Here is a 22,887-nt window from a genome sequence, read left to right as displayed (position 1 = left end):
AATGGTAAAATAAGATGTTGAATTAATAGATATAAGTAAGTATAAATGAGTAAATCTCCAATTTGGTTTCTAAACTTCCAATCTATCTTAATAATCTATTTTATATTTAACTAGCCTAGTAATAATTAACCGCTCCAAATAAATTCAATTGTCAAATATTAGTAGAATTGAGGAAGCAAAAAATTATTACTTGTTTGCAAGATTTACTGTCCTAAAAAATATTTTGTACATTTATTTTTGGCCCTCCTGAAAAATTTGGCTGGAAAAAAGCCTTCACGAAAGTTGAGTTGGATGACACGTTTCAAGGACTAACAAATGTGGTTCGTTCATTTATTAAAGCGTATTTGTAAGGCCAACCTATATATTCCTAATTGGTTAATTCAGCACATGAAGCTAAACAAACTTCATATTAATCATTTCATTTGCAATCCGTCTTCTTCTTCTTTTTTTTTTTTTTTTTTTTTATAATACATTTGCAATCCATCTTTTTGTACACAAGTACGACCATATAATCGCATATCAAATTTCACCGACACAAGGCATAAAAGGCCTGCGTAATCGCATTACCCAGAACGATGTATGTTCTGAAATCAATCTAGTTGAAAACAAGCAACTCTCAATGGAGAAAACAAACAGTTTCAGCCTGGCACAATCTTAAAACAACAGATCGAAAACACTCCATAAAGCATGACACTTGAACATCATTAAAGTTCACAAGTTGCTTAAACAAACAGTACCAGGTATAAAACATCAGCACAATCAAGGACCCAAAATTTCTTAAGAATAATTAAAGAGGAACATAAACCTAGCAGATTTTTTAACTCTACAAGTCAAAAAAAACAACGTCAAGGGAAGTGTGTTTTCAGTCTGGAAGGATTTGCTCGCCGTCGGCATCTCCCTCGGTCTCAATCTTAGGCTTTGAAGGGCCTGCTCCAGGGGCCTGCTTCTTCTTGATTCCACTCACTATATCATCAATCCTTAGAAGCATGCATGCAGCTTCAATGGCAGTCTTAAAAGTTTGTGCCTTCACATTATAGGCATCCCAGATCTAGCCCATAATACAAAACATTATCAGAGTTCAGTTGCTGACATATACACTTACAAGACAACTAAGCATGTGCTCAGTAAATCGCAATGATCCGTTGTACTGAAATAAACATGGATTTCTACATTGTGTTGCCTCGTTTAAAAATAAATGGATAACGAAGGTCCTAACTCTAATGTGACTTTGGCAAAATAATGATGGATAGTTTTCGGTTTCAATTACAATATGCAAACTTCAAGAATAAAATAAATAAAGTACCTTGCGCTCTTTCATGTCAGCAATGACACCAGTATTTCCATCAATGCCAATCCATGCATTTTCTCCATTTGCATGCTATAATTTTCAAAAATAGAAGTTAAAGAAGACCAGGCTTCAGAGAAAAGAGCATAAAGAATATATGTAGCAAACTATTCTTACTTTTCCTTGTAGTGCGGTCATTGTCCGGATGACGTTTACTCCACAATTTTGTGCCAAAGTACGTGGAATAGATTCAAAAGCAATGGCAGCAGCTTCATATGGCCACTGATAATCAACAAGAATTAAAAGTTAGAACCAGAATGAATTAAAAGTTAGGAATTCAAACCCATCGAACATGGATGAAGCATCCACTGGTTCAACGAAACAACAGTGAAATACACTCACCTTCTCAATGCCTTCGATAGAAGAACTCTTCTGTTTCAAAGCAGCTGACACAGTCATCTCTGTAGCACCACCTCCAGGAACAAGTTTTGGATTTTTTATTATGTTCCTAGCAACAGACATGGCATCCTGGCATGCAAAAGAGTTTCAGAAAGCAGCATGATCAAATAGGTTTGGATAATAGTAAATAAAAATATCAATAACTAACCTGTAGGTTTCTTTCAACCTCATTCAAGAGATCCTTACTAGCACCCCTTAATAATACAGTACAAGCTTTGGGTTCTTTGCAATCAACAATAAAAGCAAAGTACTCGTCTCCAATTTTCTTAACTTCAAATAACCCAGCACCAGTACCGACATCAGACTCCTGCAACTCATCTGGTCTGTTCACAATAACAGCACCGCATGCCTTGGCAATTCGGTTATTATCAGTTTTCCTCAGTCTTCTGATTGCACTAACTCCATGCTTGCTCAGATAATGGCATGCCAAATCACTAAGACCCTTCTCTGTAACAACCAAGTCTGGTTTAAACTTCAATATCTGCATGCAGAGCTCCTCAATGTATTCTTCCTCCAACTTCAACAAGAGACTCCAGTCTTCTTCTTTAAGAAGTTCAGCATTTGTTTGGTTTTCACCCTTTTTATACTCAAGAGGGCAATCAAGAAGAATGATACGTGGGTTAACAATCTTTCTCCTCATCTTGCCAGGGGCAACCACATCTTTGTTAAACATTACTCCCTTGAGAACTCTCGAATCCTCAAGCTGCGCACCAGGGACCTTCTCAACCTTGATATAATTTTTAATATCTACATCTCTTAAACCATGGCCAATATCAACACCCACTGTTGTAGTAGCATCAATAGCTAAATCCTGGAGTATAATCAAGGACAACACTTTAAATATAATTCAATAGATCTAGAAAGGTCATGCAATCAATGCTGTTAATGGAGGAAAGCTGAAAATCAGCCCTATAAACACGCCATTGCGGCCTATAACGTCACAATGGTGGGCATCCCTTCACGGATCGTCTAAGACGGTTATCTAAAAATCTGCCATGCCATTCCGCCACGGCAGCGCCACAGCCATCATTTAACAATAGTGAATGCAGTTGTGCACAGCTATAGTTATAAAGGGCTGCAATAATTATCTGTACTTATAGTAGCATTAAATTTGGGTCATGCTAACTTGTGCCCCAAGGGCACAAGTTAGCATTTCCCATTAAATTTTAGTCCTGTTCACTCGAACAGAAACAAATACAACCAAAGAACAAGAGCACAAATAATGATATTATTTATACACTATTAGCTAGGTCTGCATGTAAAGCAGTTGAATTGAAAAAGGAAAATAATACTCCTAAAATAGTTTTATTTCCTAAATTACCCTTCATAGTATTTTACACGCCACATTGAAAATCAAAACAAATAAATGACTACTCCCTCCGTCTCAAATTATAAGCAAAAAAATCACCTTTTTCACCCAAATTATAAGCAAAAAACTTTAATTTTGACCAATTTAAATTTGTTGTTCCAAAAGTACCCTTGATATTTAGAGTTATGTTTTCCAAAACATCTACTCAATTACCGTGAAATACTAGTTCCAAGGATTAGGAGGCTGATGTTTTCATTAGACGGCTCGTATTTTTAATATTGTACAACTGCAAACAGTGAACAAGAAAGAATTTAGGAGGTTCTAAGGAGAAAGAATTATAGTCATTTAGTTGTTTTGATTTTCAATGTGGCGTGTAAAATACTATGAAGGGTAATTTAGGAAATAAAACTATTTTGTTTGGTAAATTTTAGAATATTAAATGATTTTCTTAGCAAGTCTGATCTTGGTTTTTTTTTTTTTTTTTTTGCTTATAACTTGGGACGGAGTACAGTGTAATGAAGATGTGGTGCCTCCCTAACATCAACACAGTTGTCTAGATGCCAATAACCATCACATGAATAATAACCAATTGCATTGATTAACAAAAATTACATCAATCCGTGCTTTGGTAGAAAATTACAGTTATCTGGTTTAAGAATTAACATTACCAAGTTAAACATCAACCTAAAATGTTTGAAAATATTAATGAGCAAAGAATATCATATTTGGAAATAATAGCCAAGAGAAATATACTCACAGCAATTAAATCCCCAAATTGACTTGTGAATTTGGTGCCTATGCAGCTTTTTACAAGCCCCAACATTTGTCCTCCTGCATTTTCGTTCATCAATAGAATTGGGATTATATGTCAAGAAGAAATTCAAAGGATGAGTGATGTATACTGCTAGGAGAATTTGAAGCAAACAGAATTGCAATATGGCCCTGTACTATGAATTACTACCCAGCCCACAAACTATTTGTGCAATCTATCTAGGTGCCACCTCCATAAATAATCGGAATATAGACAGTTTAGCTCACTGAACTTTTGCAAATCCACTTGGAGGGTTTGTGACAAAAAAATGTACCAATCTTGATAGGAAAAAAAAACTTACGGTCTTGAGCATCAATAGGCATCGCAATTTTGTCAATGGCAGCAATAGCATCCTCCAAAGCTTTGTTATATGCTGCAAATTACATAATTGTAGCTGTCATTGTACACAATTTTATACTGTAAGGAAAGAACCGCTGATTAATACGATACATTACCTCGGCAAATAACTGTAGGATGATAGTTCTTGTCAATGAAAGCTTCGGCAACATGGAGCATCTCACCAGCTGCACAAAAATGATGAGATATTGAAAATATGAAAAAGCAACCTGATAAATCAGGGAAAAAGTAATCTTCCATTTAGTATATGACAACACATTCTGGAATTTGATATTAAATCATGTACTAAAATAGCGAAGTTACCATGTGAAAGAATCTCAGTTCAAAGCAACTTAACACCAGAGAGGAGAATTTAAATTACTACGGGTATCAGGGAATTTTAGGCAAAAATTACTGATGTTATTTGTGTGGGTATGTATGTTTAACATCAATATATATAGGCACAGATAGCATACCAAGAATGATGACAGATGTGGTTCCATCTCCGACTTCTTCGTCTTGGGTGCGACTTAATTCAATCATAGACTGTAGCCATTCCAATAAGCCAGCAATTTCAGAAAGTATGAAACAAAGAGAAAGTAAACGTGGAAAATTCAATGCAAACCAGAAAGTTGTGCCTTCAAAGGACGTGAGCAAGAACGTACTATATGGCAATATATGTACCACGAAGCAATATCAATAAAATGAAGAATGAGAGACAAGTACCTTGGCAGCTGGATGAGCAATATCTAATTCACGTAAGATAGCATTTCCATCGTTTGTTACCACAATTCCTGTTGTAGTTTACAGGAAAAAAGAATAGGTGTCTAAGTACTCGGAAAAACAAGACATAAAACTATACATTTAAGATAAACACTGTTACATTAACAATTTCATACCCAGAACCTACAACTTACATATGATGTTAAACAGCACAAATAATTCCAAACTCTTATAAAAATTACCACATCTTGCAATCACCAAGAAACTATGTACATCTCAGACACTAACGATGCAAATAAGAAAATATTTAGCCTCGGTGAATGACAATTGCAAACGGTATGATTCACAATAGTCCTTAATAAGCTAGAACCTCAGTGAATGACAATTGCAAACAGTGTGATTCACAATAGTCCTTAATAAGCTATAAGCTCCGTAGCACCAACACTTATGATTGAAGGTGTGTCCGGTGTCTGATATGACACCAACACATGGGATTACATTCAATTATGTTGTTTTCTTAAATTACTACAGGTGTAGACGTATCAGTGCCAGTGCTTTATAGGCAATAAGTTGATTAAGTAATGAAAACACTAACCTCCAGAAGCATCAAGAAGCATCTTTAGCATGGACCTGGGTCCCAATGTTGTACGAATTATATCAGCAACAGCCTTCCAGTCAACAACAACCACATTAAATTAGAAACAACAAATGAATATTTAGAAACATTAGCAAGCACTACTTAGTTTTGGTCGGTAATCAGTAAGAGGATCACCTTTGACGCCTGGATATTAGCATGATGCACCTTTGCTCCAGACTCACGTTTCAAAGAGTCCTCTGCACATTTAAAGCGTGGATTTAATGAACCACTCCATATTTAAAAAGCTATGCTTAAATGTATAACAGAAATCAAATATTAAAACACATCAGAATTAAAACCAAAGGTTAAGAGCCCGCTTATTTTCTAACAACATTCTCAATTTTAACTTTGTACATGGGTGGCTGAAATGATATATGGTTATAGATTATTCTTTTAAAATGTGGACAGATATAAAATGGAACCTAACTAGAGAGAAAGAAACACTGAAAACAACGTTAAATTTTTTTTTAGGCTTTTCAATATCCAACCTATGTTTAAAATCATTTTCAAAAACTTCCATAATGCATTCTCTAATGTGAAAACAAAATATGGCAAATTATTTTATTACCAAATGATTCTGGAGAGAAAATTGATTGGGAGGTGTAGAATTGATTTTTTTTTCATGTTTGTCTGTTCTCGAATAGGATTAATCTTGTCTTCATGCTTGATTCTAACTTGAAGCTAGGATTTGTAGCTTTTGACTCCAAACATGATTCTTACACTCAAACTTATTGTTCATCTCACTTCTATGTAATGCTATCCAAAACATAAACCACTACACAATCACTTTTACGTGACTCTATCCAAAACATAAACCATTGCACATTCAAGTCACTTTTAACTAAAATCAATTTCACAAAGTGTGTTAGGTTCCACTTTTGGAGGAGGCATAATTGATTCTAGCAGTGTAGAATTGATTTTCCTCCAGATTTGATTCTACTTGAAACAAGAAATTGTATCTTCTAATTCAAGAACTGATTTTTACACTCAAACTTACTGTTCAACTCACTTTTTCATTGATGAATACAAACATAAATCACTTCACATTCAACTGAATTTTAACCATAATCAATACATTCGAAATCATTTTTTTCTCAAATCAAAACCAAACATACATAAAACCAGTTCACTCGGAATCAATTTTTGTCCCGCAGACAAACATGAACTCATACGAAATATTAAATCACTTCCATGAGTCATTTAGAACAAAAAAAGCTAACGCGTAAAGGGAGAGAGAACTTACTGAGAACTACAACTGAGGACTGCATGATTTCTAGGGTTTAAAAACTTGCTTCAAATTTTGCAAAACAAAAACCAAATCCAGAACCAAAGTATCTTCTTCTTAAAGCTTCACTGCACATTTTTTAAAACATAATCAAAATCACATTGAATCTCAAAATCGAAAGCGTAAAAGAAGGGCAAAACGAAGAAATACTGGAAGTAAAACCCTAAATCTGAAACGAAGGTGGCGAATCGGAAAATGAAAACACTTTCAGATCGGAGAGAAGCGTAGAAGTTACCTGAAGTTGGGAGGTGGTTAGAGGAGGAGGAGGAGGAGGCGGCGTTAGGGCAGAGAGCGTCGCGAGTGAGTAACAGAGAGAAAGGCTACACTCTTTTCCGCCAAAATGAACTAGAAAACCCTGGAAATGAATGGAACACTGTCACACTTACTTTTATTTAAGTTTGAGAGTAACTAAATAGGAAAATTGTTGTTCACACATTTGAGAAGGCTGGGACACACATGTAAAATACGTTTTTGCCCCCTCGGCAGTTAACTGCCGAGGAATTCAAAATCCGGCTGCAATTAACTGCCGAGGAATTCCTCGGTAGTTAACTGTCGAGAAAAACTGTTTCATCAGATGAAACAGTCACCTTCTCCCCCTACACACTATTTTCTCATCAACTTCCATACAACTCCAATCCAATCCCCAAATCCTAAATTTTTTTTCATCAAATCTTGCTCCAAAATGATTCAAGCATCAAGCATAGGATGTATCAACACACTTTTGACGTAAAAAAACAGGTATTGTGCATTTTATTCGGTTTATTTTTTGGTTATGTCATGGTTTTCTACGTCAGTTACGTAGAACACTGTCATGGGGAATCTCGGTAGTATACTGCCGAGGAAAACCTCGGTACCTTACTGCCGAGGAAAACCTCGGTACTTAACTACCGAGGAAAACTTGTGAAAAAATTTTCACAGCCGAAAATGGCAGCTACTGCCATTTTTTCGAATTTTTTTTCTTTGTTTTTTTTTGTTTTAGTTCATTATGGCATTGATGTTTATGCATTAGTTAGTTGTTAATTTATATTTTTGTGTTGTTTAATTATATTAATGACCGAGAACGCAGAAGATGTTTCGGGAGAGACAAAACGTAATTTTGTCCAAATTTCCGGAGATGTCAAACCGCCTAAGGTTGAAGTCAAACCAAACATTGATTGAGCTTCCGTCCATGTTGAAGCTTCTAAATATGTTAGCCCCGGTGTTGTCCCACTTCAAGCCCACGAAGTTGACACAGCTAGGTTTTTTCTGACGACGTTGTGTTTCAAGATAGAGAAGAATTGCTTGGGTGGGTACGTTGTCAAGCAAATAAGGCGAGATTTACAATTGTTACACAAAGATCAAGCTTGATCCATCCAATTTTGCGCCTAGTGTGTGAAAGGAGTGGAGCTCACAAAGTGCCTAAAAAAAACCGAAGCATGCGACAACGGGCTCAAGAAAATGCGGGTGCTTGTTCATGATTAGTGGATATCAAAGTACGCAAACAAAGGAATGGGGATTGAACATTCTTAATGGAGTTCACAACCATGCGATGGAGCCGGCTTTAGAAGGACACATTCTTGCCAGTAGATTAAAGGAGGACGACAAGAAGATTGTACGTGACTTGACCAAGAGCAAGATGCTTCCAAGAAATATTTTGATACACTTGAAGAACAAAAGACCACATTGCATGACAAATGTGAATCAAGTGTACAATGAACGTCAAAAAATATGGAAGGCAAATAGAGGTGACAAGAAGCCGTTGCAATATCTAATCTCGAAGTTGGAGGAGCACAACTATACTTATTACTCAAGAACACAAAGTGAAAGTACTACAATCGAAGATATCTTTTGGGCTCATCCAACATCCGTTAAGTTGTTTAACAATTTTCCAACGGTTTTGGTTATGGCCTCCACCTACAAAACCAACATGTATAAGATGCCAATGTTTGAGGTAGTTGGAGTAACTTCGACCGATTTGACATATTCAGTTGGGTTTGGATTCTTGATTGATGAGAAAGAGGAAAACTTTGTTTGGGTTTTAAAAATGCTGCGTAAACTTCTTACTTCAAAGATGAATATGCCTAAGGTGATTGTTACCGACAGGGATGGGTCTTTGATGAAAACGGTTGAAATTGTTTTCCCAGAAAGTTATGCTATGAATTGTTACTTTCATGTGCGAGCAAATGTTAAACAAAGGTGCGTCTTAGATTGTAAATATCCTTTGGGAAAAAAGGATGGGAAAGAGGTGAATAATCGCGATGTTGTCAAGAAGATCATGAGGGCATGGAAAGCTATGGTTGAATCGCCCACTCAAGAGTTATATGCAAATGCATTAGTGGAGTTCCAAGATGCTTGTAGTGATTTCCCACCTTTCCTAGCCTATGCCATGACCACCTTGAATGAAGTGAAGGAGAAAATAGTGAGGGCATGGACAAACCGTGTGTTGCATCTTGGTTGTAGATCCACCAATAGGGTAGAATCGGCTCATGCTTTGGTGAAGAAATATTTGGACAATAGTGTGGGTGATTTGGGTACTTGTTGGGAGAAAATACATGACATGTTGTTGCTTCAACACACTGCGATACAAACAACCTTTGGTCAGAGCGTTACCGTGTTGGAACATAGATTCAAAGATGTCACTTTGTACTCCGGTTTAGGTGGTCATGTGTCTAGATATGCTTTGGACAACATTGCTATGGAAGAGTCACGTTGTAGGGAAACGTTGTGCATGGACAAGGAAATTTGTGGTTGTGTTCAAAGGACATCTTACGGCCTACCATGTGCATGCGAAATTGCAACTAAACTCCTTGAAGAAAAGCCAATTTTATTGGATGAGATACACCACCATTGACGAAGGTTACGCATGGGCGAAGAAAGTAATGAACTTGGTTTTTCTGTCGATGATGAGTTGAAGGGTATTGTAGAACGTCTCAAGAAACTCCCTTTCCAAATGAAGCTTGAAGTCAAAGAGGCTTTGCGGCAATTGGCATTTCCTGAAACCACCATGATGTCTCCACCACCACAAAAAGCAACAACCAAGGGAGCCAAGAAAAAAGTGGACATTGCGAGGTCTAAAGGAAGAATTACATTTACTAGTCGGATCCCTTCTTCTTGGGAGGTTGTTGATTCCCAACATCCTGAAAGTCAACCGTCACCATCACCAATTTCCCCACTTCCACCACCTTCTCGGTGCTCGTCTTGGTAAAGCACCAATTTCCCGAAAAGGTGCTCGTCTTGGTAAAACACCAATTTCCCCACTTCCACCACCTTCTCGGTATCCAAAGCCTAAGGCTATCCCGGTTATGAGGCCTATTGATTATATGTCACGCTTCATGCTTCCATTTATTGAAAAAGTGGTGGATGTTATTGGCGATGGACATTGTGGATTCCGGGCTATAGCCGAGTTCATGGGCTTAACCGAACAAAATCATCTTATGATTCGTACACATCTTATTCAAGAATTGAAAGATCATAGAGATGATTATGTTGAAGTATTTGCGGGTGAGGATCGTTATAACTACATTTTAAATGACTTACATCCTCCCGCAAATACAAAAAGTTGTGCACATCATGTTGATAAGGGGTTGACTTTTCCGGACATGGGGCACATTGTTGCTAATTATTACAAAAGGTGTGTGGTCGTGTTGACAAATCTTGAAGTTGGTAACTCGAAATCTTTTTTCCCACTAAGAGGGCCACCACCGCCGGGTAAACAAAAAACTCCCATCATGTGCCTTGGGGTAATTCCGAATCACTTTGTGCTTATTTACTTGAAGAATGGTTGTCCACTACCTCCATCATCTACGGAGTGGCACAATCACAAGAAACAAGATGCGGTGACTTGGGAAGATGAGTATTTGGATCAACATGAGTTGTTCCGAAAGCTCATGGCTATTGAAAGTGGAAACAAACCGACGAAACCACAAAAGGAATCAAACAAAGCGGCGCCTATTTTGTTGGACACTCCCGAAAAAGCAAAGCAACAATTTGAAGTTATTGCGGAAGATGAGGAAGATTTTATGTCACTTGATCTTCTCCAATCACTTGGCCATTAACGAGTGATTTTTTTGTTGGTGTTAGTCCTTTTTTTTGGTAGAAATTACACCGACGTATATTTTGGGGTCAAAATTGTAATGCCAATTTTTTGTGGCCAATATATAAGTAACATTATGTAATTTATATTGATATATATGATAACATGACTTTTATTGACTTGAAACTAGTGCAATACTTATTTATAGCTTATTAATGTTTACGCATTTGATTTATTCGTTATTACATTCCATTTAATTTTGTTCTAATCTATGATTATTTTGTTAAAGCTTTTGTCAAGTGAAACATGTCTGAGGTTGCAAGAATTGAAGGGCGTGTTAGGTACTGCGCGTTTAAGAAGACGGTTAAGGTTATGATAACACCGACGGACTCTCTTGATGATTTGAAGACACAACTTAACACTTATTTTGAGCATCTTGGTGAAAATCAATATACACGTCACTTGGCTGCTATAATGCCATGCATAGACCTAGGAGAAGATAGAGATGAATTCGCATGGAAAACGACAAGCTATATGCCTTGGCTTATTAAAGACGATAGTGACGTCGGATTTATGTTTAGGAATATGGTGGAAAATAATGTATTATATATATATATATATATATATATATATATATATATATATATATATGTTCGTTCCATATGCAATTGTGATGAATGTAAGTAGGGATTTAATCTAATGATGTGTAATGAGTTGTAATGTGTTGTTTGATTATGGACACTATGTTCCGTTTTGATGAATTTCAAACTTTTGTGTGGTTTGAACCAAATGTCGGTTTGATTTAATTATGGACACATGTAAAAGATATTGTATTTTTCTTGTTTATGACCGAGTTTCATTGTTGTATAATTTGAATTGCCTTTGGAAATGCTCTGGTAAAATTACAGGTAAAAGCTGGCCCAAAAATGGCTTGGAAATGCTTAGCATTAATGCAGAAGCTGTTGGCTGCATTAATGTTTTTCTCGGCAGTTAACTACCGAGGAATTCCTCGGCAGTTAATTGCAGCCGGATTTTGAATTCTTCGGCAGTTAACTGCCGAGGGGGCAAAAGCGTATTTTACATGTGTGTCCCAGCCTTCTCAAATGTGTGAACAAAAATTTTCAGTAAATAGTAGAGTTTATTTTATACTTTCATGAATTAAACTTTTTTAAGTGTAAAACCTTTTTACACTTACAATGTAGGAGTATTAATATTAAACTGGTAATTTAGTCCTTCTTTGTTTGTATTTTTTTTCACAAGATCTTCTATATTGTTTTTTTTTTACAAGATCTATATTTTACTTAGAGCATCTCCAATGGGGGGGTCCTTACTTAACAAGGACCACTCCCCGTTAAGGACCCTCCATTGGAGGAAGATAAATTGAGTCCCCGTTAAGGAACAGGCAACTATATAAGGACCCTCTCTCTTCTGAGTAACTAACGGGTCCCACGTTTAAAAAAGTAATAAAATGTGTACTACTTGGTCCCACTTGCATAAAGAAGTAATAAAATGTGTACTACTTGGTCCCACTTGCATAAAGAAGTAATAAAATGTGTACTACTTGGTCCCACTTGTAAAAATGAGTAATAGATAAATTATTTTTGTTTAATATGTAAAGATAGTGGGACATATTTAAATACTTTTCATTGGAGTCCTTATTAGTGTATTGCCATTGGAGTCATGGAGTCCTTAATAGGTACTTTTATTAAAAAATTATAAATAAGTGATGTGTCACGTGGGGTCTATTTAAGGAGTCCTTGTTAGGGAACTACCATTGTGGATGCTCTTAGTTGTTGAACACTTTACAATGTGTTTAATCGGTTAAAATATAAAATATAAAACAATTTTTGTTGAATTGTACACCTTAAATATTTTAAAATGATCGATGAAGGAAATATGGTATGACGTTGTTGTGTAAGTTGTGTTGGAGGTTACTTGTCGATCAATGATTGTTGTGGTTTAAGATGTTGACAACTAAGTATGGTTTTAAGGGGGGCTAAATTAGGAGTGGAGCCAATAAGGTGTCAAGTTGGCGCAATGATTTATGGGGTTCAGAGGGAGTAGGTGTGAGGGAGGGGAGGTAGTTTGAAGAAGGGTTGGCGCGTAGAGTTGGTAATGGGAAAAGTACCTCCTTTTAGAACGATCCTTGGCTAGAAAGAGATCATTTGTGTCATAGATTCGATCGTCTTTTTGATATGTATGTTGATAACAATATTTCAATGTCAGACATGTGGAGTTTTGGCAAGGGGGTTAAGGGTCACATATGGAGATGGATGATGAAACTCTTTGCTTTGGAGGAGAACCAGGTTGTGGAGTGTTGTTTTGTGCTTTATAATTTTTTGTTGTAGGATAATATAACGTATAAATGGATCTGAAAACATGATCCACGTGAAAGCTATTCGGTTAAAAGAGTTTAGAATATTTTAAGTCAAAATGAGCAACATAACCGTGCCATATACTGAGCTAATTTGAAACAAAGCAGTGACTATTGCATGAATGTATTACAACAAAAGACAATTCGCCTCGTCGTGGGGTTGTTCATCCGAGTTCTTTGATGTGCTCGGTGGCTGTGGGAAAGATGAATATATTAATCATATGGTATTGGATTGCGATTTTTTTCTAAGCGTTTGGACACGTGTTATACACCGGCCGGTGATTTATTATGTTCCTTCGATTGAATGTGCACGGATGCCATTTAATTTGGTGGAGTTCATTTGTTCAGGAGGGATATTCATCATTTCTCTGAGTGATTTGATTGTCTTGTATCTCGGTCCTTAGGAAGGAGCGAAACTTGTATTTTTTCCAAGAAAAAATTGTCTCGATCATTAACTTGATATGATAAAGTTTCATTCTTGGTAGAGGTTGAAGGCCCAAACACCAACTTATTATATTTTGGATTTAAATTATTGGTGGTCTAATCCGACGACTTGTATGGATTACTGAATATCTTTAATCGTTTTGCTGGCTTGTATTATTTTGCACTCTGAATCTATTGAGTCCATTCGAGGCATACTTTGTGCTTGAATGGTTATCATCGTTCAAAATGTATTTCTTTTAGCTTCTTAAAACGACTACTCTATCTAACCCAAATTATAAGTCAGTTTGAAAAAATTGTCCAAAATTATCTTCTTAAAAATTCAGAACCAAAGTATCTTCTTAAAAATTCGTGCTGCAACACCAATGAATCATTAAACTTTTGACGTTACAACCACTTAGCTAACACGCAAAACTCTTTTTTTTCTTTCTCACGATCATGCATACCTAAAATTATATAAATATAAGAACAAGATTTTATAGTGAATATTTTACTTGTATTCTAAATTCTAATAAGTATATTATACTTCCAATATTAGTTCCATGTTTTAGATCATTCATGTTAATTGACAAGGAAGGAACAGAGTCTCTTAAGAACAATCAAACTACTTACTAATAGTGATATAAAATGAAAAGTGTCTGGTTAAATGGTAAAATAAAATGGTGGGTTAAGAGATATAAATGAGTAAATATTCAATTTGGTTTCTAAAGTACCACCACTATATCTTTTATTTGATTCAGAGCTATAAAAATGTAATAACTGGTAGCTAACCTATTCACAATCCACTAAGTTAGTCCATAAACTATCACCCTCTATCATTGATTAGAAAGAGAGAACCTAACTCGTGTAGTCAACATGTACAAAGATTAATTACTGTTAAACTGAGGTAAATACTTATTAACATTCAGAAACCAACAAAAAAAAAAGAGTAGAAGCAGCATCCAAAGATGGACCTTTAGTTGAACCGTGTAAAAAACAAAGGTGTAAAACAATAATTGTAGCCTTCTAGGTGCAAAACAAAGAATAAAAAAATTGCACTTAACTCGGGCGTTCATCCAGCACTTGCATCTTGTGGAACCCCTCTATCTAACCTTGCGGGTGAAACCTGGGATGTAAGTAGATCAACTTTGTTTGCCACAAGAACAATCTTTCCAATTTCATACATTTCTTCAAGTAATCTTGGATTCTTTCCAATGGCTTAAACAACGATTTCACTGCTATTTTGGGGAGAGAACCATCAAAACCAACACAATCCACAAACACAGCAGCAGTAGGATCCTACTACCAGAATGATACACTAACCTAGTAAAACACAAGACATCAACAAAACCTCAAATTTTCAGCTGCTGGTTTTTCACCAGCACATAATATGATTTGCCCATGAAACAACCATTATTTATAGCAATAGAATGATCAATTTGTGACATTCTGTCATGATTTAACAATAAATCCAGAACAAAAAAAAGATAATTTCTTGAATATCATTGCCATCGAGTCTAGTTCTATACGTTGAATATACAATTATACATTATGCTTCTGTCATCGAATTGCACTGCTTGCTGCCAATTGAAGCACTTTATTGGTTTGTACAAGAATGAAGTAATTTACATTTTAAGTCTACCATAAACTGACTACAGAAAAAAATATTGATACATGTAACTTTCAACCTTCAGAGTTCCATCATTGATTGGTACCACTGTAGAGTAACACAACTTCATCAATCTCCACTAAGCCGCACATAAACTTTAATCCAATCTAACCTCAGGCTCAACCCAGCTCAATCCAGCCACCTTCTTCAACCCAGTGCCTCTCATTGTTTTCCGAACGTTATTAGCATCGTCCCACCTTTCAGAACTTGCATAAATATTGGATAACAAAGCAAGAGTACCAACGCCAACATTTTTATCATGAATTTGTCCCCTAATCCATTCCGACATCTCTTCATTACCATGAATTTTACAAGCCTGAAGAAGAGCACTCCAAATAGGTCCCTCAGCTTCAGCAGGCATACCTTTAAGGAAAGCCACAGCTTCCTCAAACAAACCAGCACGTCCATACATATCAACCATGCAACCATAATGACTCATTTGCGGCACAATGCCATAACTATCCCTCATTGCTTTAAAGAACATCATTCCCTCACTAATCAAACCAACATGGCTACATGCAGACAACAAACCGATAAACGTTACATCATCAGGTAAAACCCCATGAACCAGCATACGTGAAAACATCTGCACAACTTGTTTACCATAACCATTCATAGCCAATCCACAAATAACAGTACCCCAAGAAATAACATCCTTATGAACAACCATGTTAAAAACCTTCAACCCCATATTCATATCACCACACTTAACATACATATTAACCAATGCATTTCCAATATTACCATCAACATCAAGATCAATCCTTTTCTCAATATAATCATGCACCCAACACCCCAAACTCAAAGAACCAATAGAAGCACAAGCCGATAACACAGTAACAACAGTCGCCTCATTCGGCTCAGCTTCTCCACTTACAACCATTTGTTTAAAAACCTCAACAGCCTCATCACATTGACCTCCACGTGCATAAGCCATTAACAAAGTAGTCCAAGAAATAACATCCCTTTTATACATTTTTACAAACACGTTACGTGCATTACTCAAAAACCCACATTTTGCATACAAATCCAATGCAGCATTATAAAAAACAATATTCCCATCAATCATCAACGATTTCAACCCGTAAGCATGAATCGCTTTACCAAATTTAATCGCTCCAATACTCGAACAAGCTGAAATCGCACTTACGAGAGTTAATGCATTAGGCTTCACATTCATTGAAGAGAAAGCTTCAATAGCTTTAGTTTCAAAACCGCATTTTGAGAGACCTGAGATTAGTGAAGTCCATGAAACGACGTTGGGTGAAGGAATTGATTCGAAAACGCGCGTTGCTGAAACGACGTCGTTTGACGAGAGGTAAAAATAGAGTAACGTGTTTCCGATGAAGCCATCGGAGATGTGACCGGATGTGATGAGACGCGCGTGGATTTCGAGACCTTTGGAGAGCGCGTGATATGAACAACATGCTTTGAGCGCGTGGGTGAAGGTGTAGTGATTGTGTGAGGAAGAACAAGAGAGCATTTGGTTGCAGAGGTTGAAGAAAGCTTCGCCATTATCGTGTGATTTTGAAAGAAGTTTAAGATTTTGATTTAACAATTGGGGATTAGGGTTTATGGTTTGAAATTGAGCAAGCTTCCCTATTAGCTTCAGATTTTGAGGCTTCATTTGTATTCTTGTTAATATGAAGCTCCATTTAGTATTCTTAGTTTAGACAAGTTGGGTCTCGAGCTCATCTGAATCAGCGTTGATTTCGAAATGAGTCAACTTTTTACTGACTAAGTAATAACATCAACAGTCATGCTTGAGTTAGAACTAGAAGTCGGGGGAAATTGCATTCTTCCCTCCAACCCGGAATGTATTTGGGTTAAAAAAATCGACCGGGTCGTGTGTGTTTAAGCGGGTCGGCCCGGTTTATGATGCAAATTAAATTACCCAGTTTCGTTACAAAAGCACTTTTGCCTCCTAAGTTCATGGCTTCTTCAATTACCTCGTACACTGTACGAGATTCTTCGTACAGTTCGATTTTGCTCATTTGAACTCCTGTATTCGTTTTTGTGTTCTAGTAGCGTGTGATTCTGTGAAATTTGTTGGATAGTTTGATTCAGGAGAAAAGGTGTGTAGTTTTATGCCTATGTTGATATGCACTCCAGGTGTTTGAGTAAATGTCTGAAACAGAGAAACTTTTTTTTTTTGTTTACGAACTTCTTCTCATTTTGTTGTATGTTTTTGTTTCTTAGGCAAGTAAGTGAGGAATAAACCATGGGCAAAGCTTCAAGGGATAAGAGGGTATGGTTGATTTAACTCTCGCACTGTTCTTTTTTTTTTTTTGTTGGTTTTTTGGGGTTGATTTGATGTTAGCTAAATTGGTTTGCAGGATATATATTACCGAAAAGCGAAAGAAGAAGGTTGGCGTGCTCGAAGTGCTTTTAAACTTCTTCAGATAGATGAAGAATTTAACATTTTTGAAGGTGCACATTCTCAACCTTGAAAGCTGATTTTAATTATTACGAGTTTGTTGCATTTATTTTTGCCATTTTTAGCAGAGATAGTAATGCTCTCTTTCCTGAATATATAATTAGAGATAGTAGTTAATGTCTCAGAAATAGTGAAAGGTTCTTGCTAGCATTTTGTTCCACTGTATTACTTATAGTTTCAATTTCGTTCTTTTTTGCAGGGGTGAAACGTGTTGTAGATTTATGTGCTGCTCCAGGCAGCTGGAGTCAGGTACTGGTGATAAAATTATCATTACCATTCTCTTGTACTTCTTCTCAGAAATCAAAAGTAGCTTCAATTACCAAACACAAACTATGGCGCTTTGTGCTGAAAAGCATTAATAAGAAACCGTAATGTCAATGAGGGGATTGGCTCACCTAGTATCATTTAAATGTAATTGACATGAATATCTTGGTTTAGATTTCTTCTGGTTATCCTTCATTGATAGGTTGTCTATGAGCTTTCACTGTGAGACATGTCTATGCTCTATATTCATAATCGACTAACCCCCCTTCCTCTTAAACTTATCTTAAGAATAGACCTGTATAGTACTCCTTTGTGTTGTGATATCAGTTAATGATTTTGTCTTTTCTCTTCTGCTTCATTATTTCATAATCGTCCTAAAATATAATTCACTTTAAGGAAGGATTTGAATTTAAACCTAGAGGTCATTATCATTGTTTGAAGACATAACTCAATGATTTCTCGTGCTGTTGCAAATGTCAACAACACATTTGACCAGTACAGAATGTTAGTTCCCCTACCCCCAGCCCCCAAAGTTTTCATTTATATAAAATACAGTAACATATTGTTTGCCTCACTAATGCAAATGAAGGAGGCAGAATGCACCTGAAAATCCAGTTGTACTAGAAACCACTTGTTTCTTAGAAATAGTCTAACTATTAACAGACCTGGTCATAGTATACGACCCATCAAAAATCATTTGCTGTTTTGCTAAAAAAGATAACACCATTACGGATGAAAACCAAATCAGACTTAGGTATGAATTATCTACGACAGAATACGACACAAGTTTAAAGTTATTGCCATGTATAAACAATAGGGGGGAAAAACAAGATAAAGCATTCATAAATCTCATGTTGCAGCTATCTTGATATCCGGATAATACTTTAAAAATTTATATGCAGGTTTTGAGTCGTAAACTGTACCTTCCAGCCAAGCTTGCACCTGATGCAAAGTAAGTTTTCCATGGAGATTATATGCTTTGTTTAGATCCATGACATTGAGATCTCACATCCTGTAAATGCATTCATTGACATAGGATTGAAATTACGCTCCTTAAAACTATAGTATCCTTTTATGTTGGTCGTAATTATGTTCAATTCATAACTTTTTATTATTGTTCTTACAAAAGAAGTATTTCATTAAGCTTTCCCTGATATGTGTTATGTGAGGTGCAATCTCTGAATTAGTTCCTCATCCTTTTAAACATTGTTTTCTTCCTGTTTTCTTTTGAATTTATTGATTTCTTCTTTTTATTGATTTCTTCTTTTTTGTTTATGCTGTATTATCTTATGTTAAGGAGTATCCTTCACATTCCAAACACTCTGTTAATTATCACATATTATCTCTGTCTCTATCAATATCGTTAATTCCTTGCTGCATCATGATATGCAGGGATGAAAAGCTTCCTCTTATTGTAGCTATTGATTTGCAGCCAATGGCTCCGATTGAAGGTGTTATCCAGGTGCAGGGTGATATAACTAATGCTCGGACTGCTGAAGTGGTATGTACAGAAGTGTTACCTTCAATTCTGTTGACAGATGTCATGTTTTTTCCCCCATTTCGAAACACGATTTGAGTATGCCACTCTTGTCATTAGAATTAGAAAATGATATCAATTCTTTTGTTTATCTAAACTCTATTCCTCAAGTTCATTCATCATGAGATCAAGTTCATTAGCAATTTAGATTTATTAGAACATGAGTACGCATTACTAGCTTTATTTGATATAATTGTTTCTGCTCTAAAATTTATGGTAGAACTTAATGACATCATTTGATTTATGTATCCACCCCGACCTAGTGGAAAAAGGTTTTTGTTATTATTTCTCCTCTGTCGAATTTCAACCACATATTTCTGCTTTCTTTTGCTATACCTTAATTTCTTTTTCTTTTTTCCAATTGCTTTTGTTCAGTTCATGTTTGTGTGAGAATGAATGAATGAGTGAAATAATGAAAAGACATGGTGTGGTCATATGAAAAGTTAAATTCCTGCATTATAAAGTCTAGCCAATTCATGTGTATAGTTTGACATATATAAGTATGTTTCCTGTTGCTCCAAATTGATCCTTTGGTGATGTCGTTTTGGTTTGTTGGAACTTGGAAGGATCATATAGGTCTTGCTTTTTTGAGGCTGCTTTATCTCATCAGTTTAACTCTCTTTGATACAACATTGTTTTCTCTTGTTCTGTTCAGGTCATTAGACATTTTGATGGTTGCAAGGCCGACCTTGTTGTGTGCGATGGTGCTCCTGATGGTAAAGAAAATGCATAATTTAAATTCGTAACTTCTCGATACATAATATTTACCAAACAGCTACAAATGATTTGATACTGTTTGTTTTACCCTCAACCTCTTTCATCGGACCAACGAGAATAAATTTATCCCTTTTTTGTTGCTCCATGTCAATTCTAATACATTAACTCTGATATGTAGGCTTTTTCTCATTTTGGTTGTAGTTTAAAAATTTGGCTTCATTTTTTGCAGTTACCGGACTTCATGACATGGATGAATTTGTTCAATCCCAACTCATACTTGCAGTAAGCACTTAATAACTGTCATTATTATTATTGTAACTATTTATCTCTTTTAGGTTTGCTATCTTGATGCTTGATAGTTGATATTTCATTATGGTTACCTTTTGGCGATCGCAAAAAATATTGAAGGCTAGAAATCAGTGACCTCACCTTTAATAGACATATGCTTGTTATTTCCAGTCAGTCTACTACCTTATCTAATCTAATAAATGCGCACACACCAGTGCGTGGTGTATAGTTTAATTTAAACGGACTATTCCTTGATTTGCGTAGAGTTTCATGATTTTATTTGTCTATCTTGTTAGATTTTTGTCGCAGATTGATGCTAATTACTTACTTCTTGCAGGGGTTAACAATTGTTACTCATGTACTGAAGGAAGGAGGGAAGTTCATTGCGAAGATATTTAGAGGAAAGGACACAAGCCTTCTATACTGTCAGGTATTTGAAGTTTCCCCTCGCCATTAAGATTTCAGGAATTGGATACCTACACATTGTTTGAAATAGCATAAGTATATTTTGCTTTTATCTGTTGCAGTTGTCCACCTTTTAGTTAGCTTTTATAACTTCTGTAATAAAGTGACACTCATTTCTGGAAATAAATTATGGTTAAACAGAGAATGAAAGTTCCAAACCTTTGAAAACAATGGAAGTAATACAAATACCACTACGACTTCTAACTTTGAAAGTTAAATCATCTAAAAGATCCAGAGTTTTACCAAAATTCGGAACAGAAACAATGAGCCAATTGGTTGACAAAATAATTGACTTTAAAGGTAAATGAAAGCCTACTCTCTTGATAAATACAACAAGTGCACCAACAAGTGCACCTGTAGGAGTTAAAATATAACTTTTCTGAACTGATTATTTCACTTGTAGCATGCTTTTGTTTGGTTGGAACTTAGAACCTACTCATGATCATATCTAAATTTTTCGTTGTACTTGTGAAATTGTTTTGTTGTTGTACTTTCTGCTAAATAACTCATAATAAAGGGGAAAATGGTAAAGGTGTATCATAGTCTTTGAATCCAAAAATCATAATTCCATATACTAAGTTGCTTTTTGTTTGCAGCTAAAATTGTTTTTCCCTGTGGTGACTTTTGCAAAGCCAAAAAGTAGTCGTAATTCCAGCATAGGTAAGAACTTTAGTTTCCTTGTTTGTTACTATTTTTTTTTTTTCAAAGCATACTTTTTCAGCTCTTTATAGTTTCTTTATGAATTGTTATGGAAACATTTTCCATAGCTTAGTAATTGGTAGTTATGCTACTCATTATATGTAACAGAAGCTTATCTATTATCTGACAATGTATATGAACTTTGAATATACCACTAGTTGAATTTAGCTGTTTCCCTTGTGCCTCCAAACACTTGCAATTATTAGATTTGAATCTTTAACGGCAATTACTAGTTATGAATCTTTTGACGAGGTGGTTTAAAATGGTAGGAAGGCGGGTGTATACTATTTGTGCTAATTCTTAGTTGTTCACCCTTGCAGAGGCATTTGCAGTTTGTGAAAATTACTCCCCTCCAGAAGGATTCAATCCAAAAGATCTTCATCGGCTTCTTGAGAAGGTTGGAAGTCCATCAGGGGTAGATGATACAGGTATATGTCGGTCCTTATAGAAATTCTTAAGAGCAATCGCAGAATAAAAATGAATTCAGCTTCAAAGTTGCATCCCTGAATGGAAATGAATTCAGCTTCAAAATTGTATCCCTACATGTAGATTGTTAATCATCATATTTTTTTTTTTGACTCGTTAATCATCATAACTTGAGATATACTAATTATTTGTTTTTTGAATTTAATTGAATCATGTATACTTAATTTTCATGGCCTTGATGTGGAGTAATTAATGCATTTGAGTTTGCAGATTGTGTTAGTGGGTGGTTGGAAGGCCCTAATAAGGTGTATATCCCATTTCTAGCTTGCGGGGACCTTACTGGATATGATTCTGATAGGTCATATCCACTGCCTAAAGTTGCTGGGGGAACATATCAGAGCTTGGATCCAGTACAACCTCCTATTGCCCCCCCTTACAAGAGAGCTCTAGAGTTAAAAAAAGCATCAACTCAAGGATTCCGAGAACTTGAAAATCTCTCCCTGGATTCCTGATCTTGCATATCCACTGATTCGTAGTGTTATTTGGAACTTTATTACTCTCTTGCAGTGATAATATTTATGGATAAACGAACTTTAACGCTAGCTTTTATCATCGATGCCTTTCCTTTCTTCCGAGTCTTTTGTTGTCCCAAATGAATACAAATTATTCCTTAGATAATCATAACCCAAACTTATAAACTTTTCCGATGGATAATGTTGATAATGTTTAAACTA

The 22,887-nt window shown here is 35.9% G+C and overlaps 3 protein-coding genes across 3 annotated transcripts; 1 reads left to right on the top strand and 2 right to left on the bottom strand.

Annotated features, from left to right (window-relative positions):
• Nucleotides 1-654: 654 nt before the first annotated feature.
• LOC146943897 (TCP-1/cpn60 chaperonin family protein) lies at nt 655-7,208 on the bottom strand. Its single transcript, XM_085742198.1, has 14 exons — nt 7,081-7,208; nt 6,804-6,913; nt 5,696-5,757; nt 5,519-5,591; nt 4,927-4,994; nt 4,677-4,746; nt 4,320-4,388; nt 4,166-4,237; nt 3,811-3,884; nt 1,893-2,555; nt 1,688-1,813; nt 1,463-1,567; nt 1,304-1,378; nt 655-1,048 (listed from the first exon to the last, which is right to left on the bottom strand). Exons 2-14 carry the CDS (start codon nt 6,826-6,828, stop codon nt 863-865), a joined length of 1,668 nt encoding a protein of 555 aa, XP_085598324.1. The 5' UTR covers nt 6,829-6,913; nt 7,081-7,208; the 3' UTR covers nt 655-862.
• Nucleotides 7,209-15,125: 7,917 nt separating this feature from the next.
• On the bottom strand, nt 15,126-17,255 carry LOC146943896 (pentatricopeptide repeat-containing protein At2g29760, chloroplastic-like). Its single transcript, XM_085742196.1, has one exon. The coding sequence runs from the start codon at nt 16,945-16,947 to the stop codon at nt 15,418-15,420; it is 1,530 nt and encodes a 509-aa protein (XP_085598322.1). The 5' UTR covers nt 16,948-17,255; the 3' UTR covers nt 15,126-15,417.
• LOC146943895 (S-adenosyl-L-methionine-dependent methyltransferases superfamily protein) lies at nt 17,240-22,887 on the top strand. Its single transcript, XM_085742197.1, has 12 exons — nt 17,240-17,395; nt 17,520-17,568; nt 17,657-17,750; nt 17,957-18,006; nt 18,924-18,973; nt 19,414-19,522; nt 20,214-20,274; nt 20,505-20,557; nt 20,901-20,993; nt 21,625-21,688; nt 22,048-22,155; nt 22,424-22,887. The coding sequence occupies exons 2-12, from the start codon at nt 17,542-17,544 to the stop codon at nt 22,663-22,665; spliced, it is 951 nt and encodes a 316-aa protein (XP_085598323.1). The 5' UTR covers nt 17,240-17,395; nt 17,520-17,541; the 3' UTR covers nt 22,666-22,887.

The sequence above is a fragment of the Medicago sativa genome, chromosome 2, assembly GCF_051527215.1.
Source record: "Medicago sativa cultivar Bolivia chromosome 2, Bolivia_mono, whole genome shotgun sequence".
Lineage (NCBI taxonomy): Eukaryota > Viridiplantae > Streptophyta > Magnoliopsida > Fabales > Fabaceae > Medicago > Medicago sativa.
Note: the sequence above shows the minus strand (reverse complement) of the source record. Positions and strands in the feature narration are given on the sequence as shown.

Excerpts from the sequence above, each read along its gene's own strand:
- LOC146943895 (XM_085742197.1), top strand. The coding sequence starts at position 17,542 with ATGGGCAAAGCTTCAAGGGATAAGAGG. Across the intron at positions 18,007-18,923 it reads CTCCAGGCAGCTGGAGTCAG|GTTTTGAGTCGTAAACTGTA; the intron begins GTACTGGTGATA and ends ATTTATATGCAG. Across the intron at positions 19,523-20,213 it reads ATGCTCGGACTGCTGAAGTG|GTCATTAGACATTTTGATGG; the intron begins GTATGTACAGAA and ends TGTTCTGTTCAG.
- LOC146943897 (XM_085742198.1), bottom strand. The coding sequence starts at position 6,828 with ATGCAGTCCTCAGTTGTAGTTCTCA. Across the intron at positions 4,747-4,926 it reads TTGCTCATCCAGCTGCCAAG|TCTATGATTGAATTAAGTCG; the intron begins GTACTTGTCTCT and ends GAATGGCTACAG. Across the intron at positions 1,814-1,892 it reads AGGTTGAAAGAAACCTACAG|GATGCCATGTCTGTTGCTAG; the intron begins GTTAGTTATTGA and ends TTTGCATGCCAG.
- LOC146943896 (XM_085742196.1), bottom strand. The coding sequence starts at position 16,947 with ATGAAGCCTCAAAATCTGAAGCTAATAGGGAAGCTTGCTCAATTTCAA.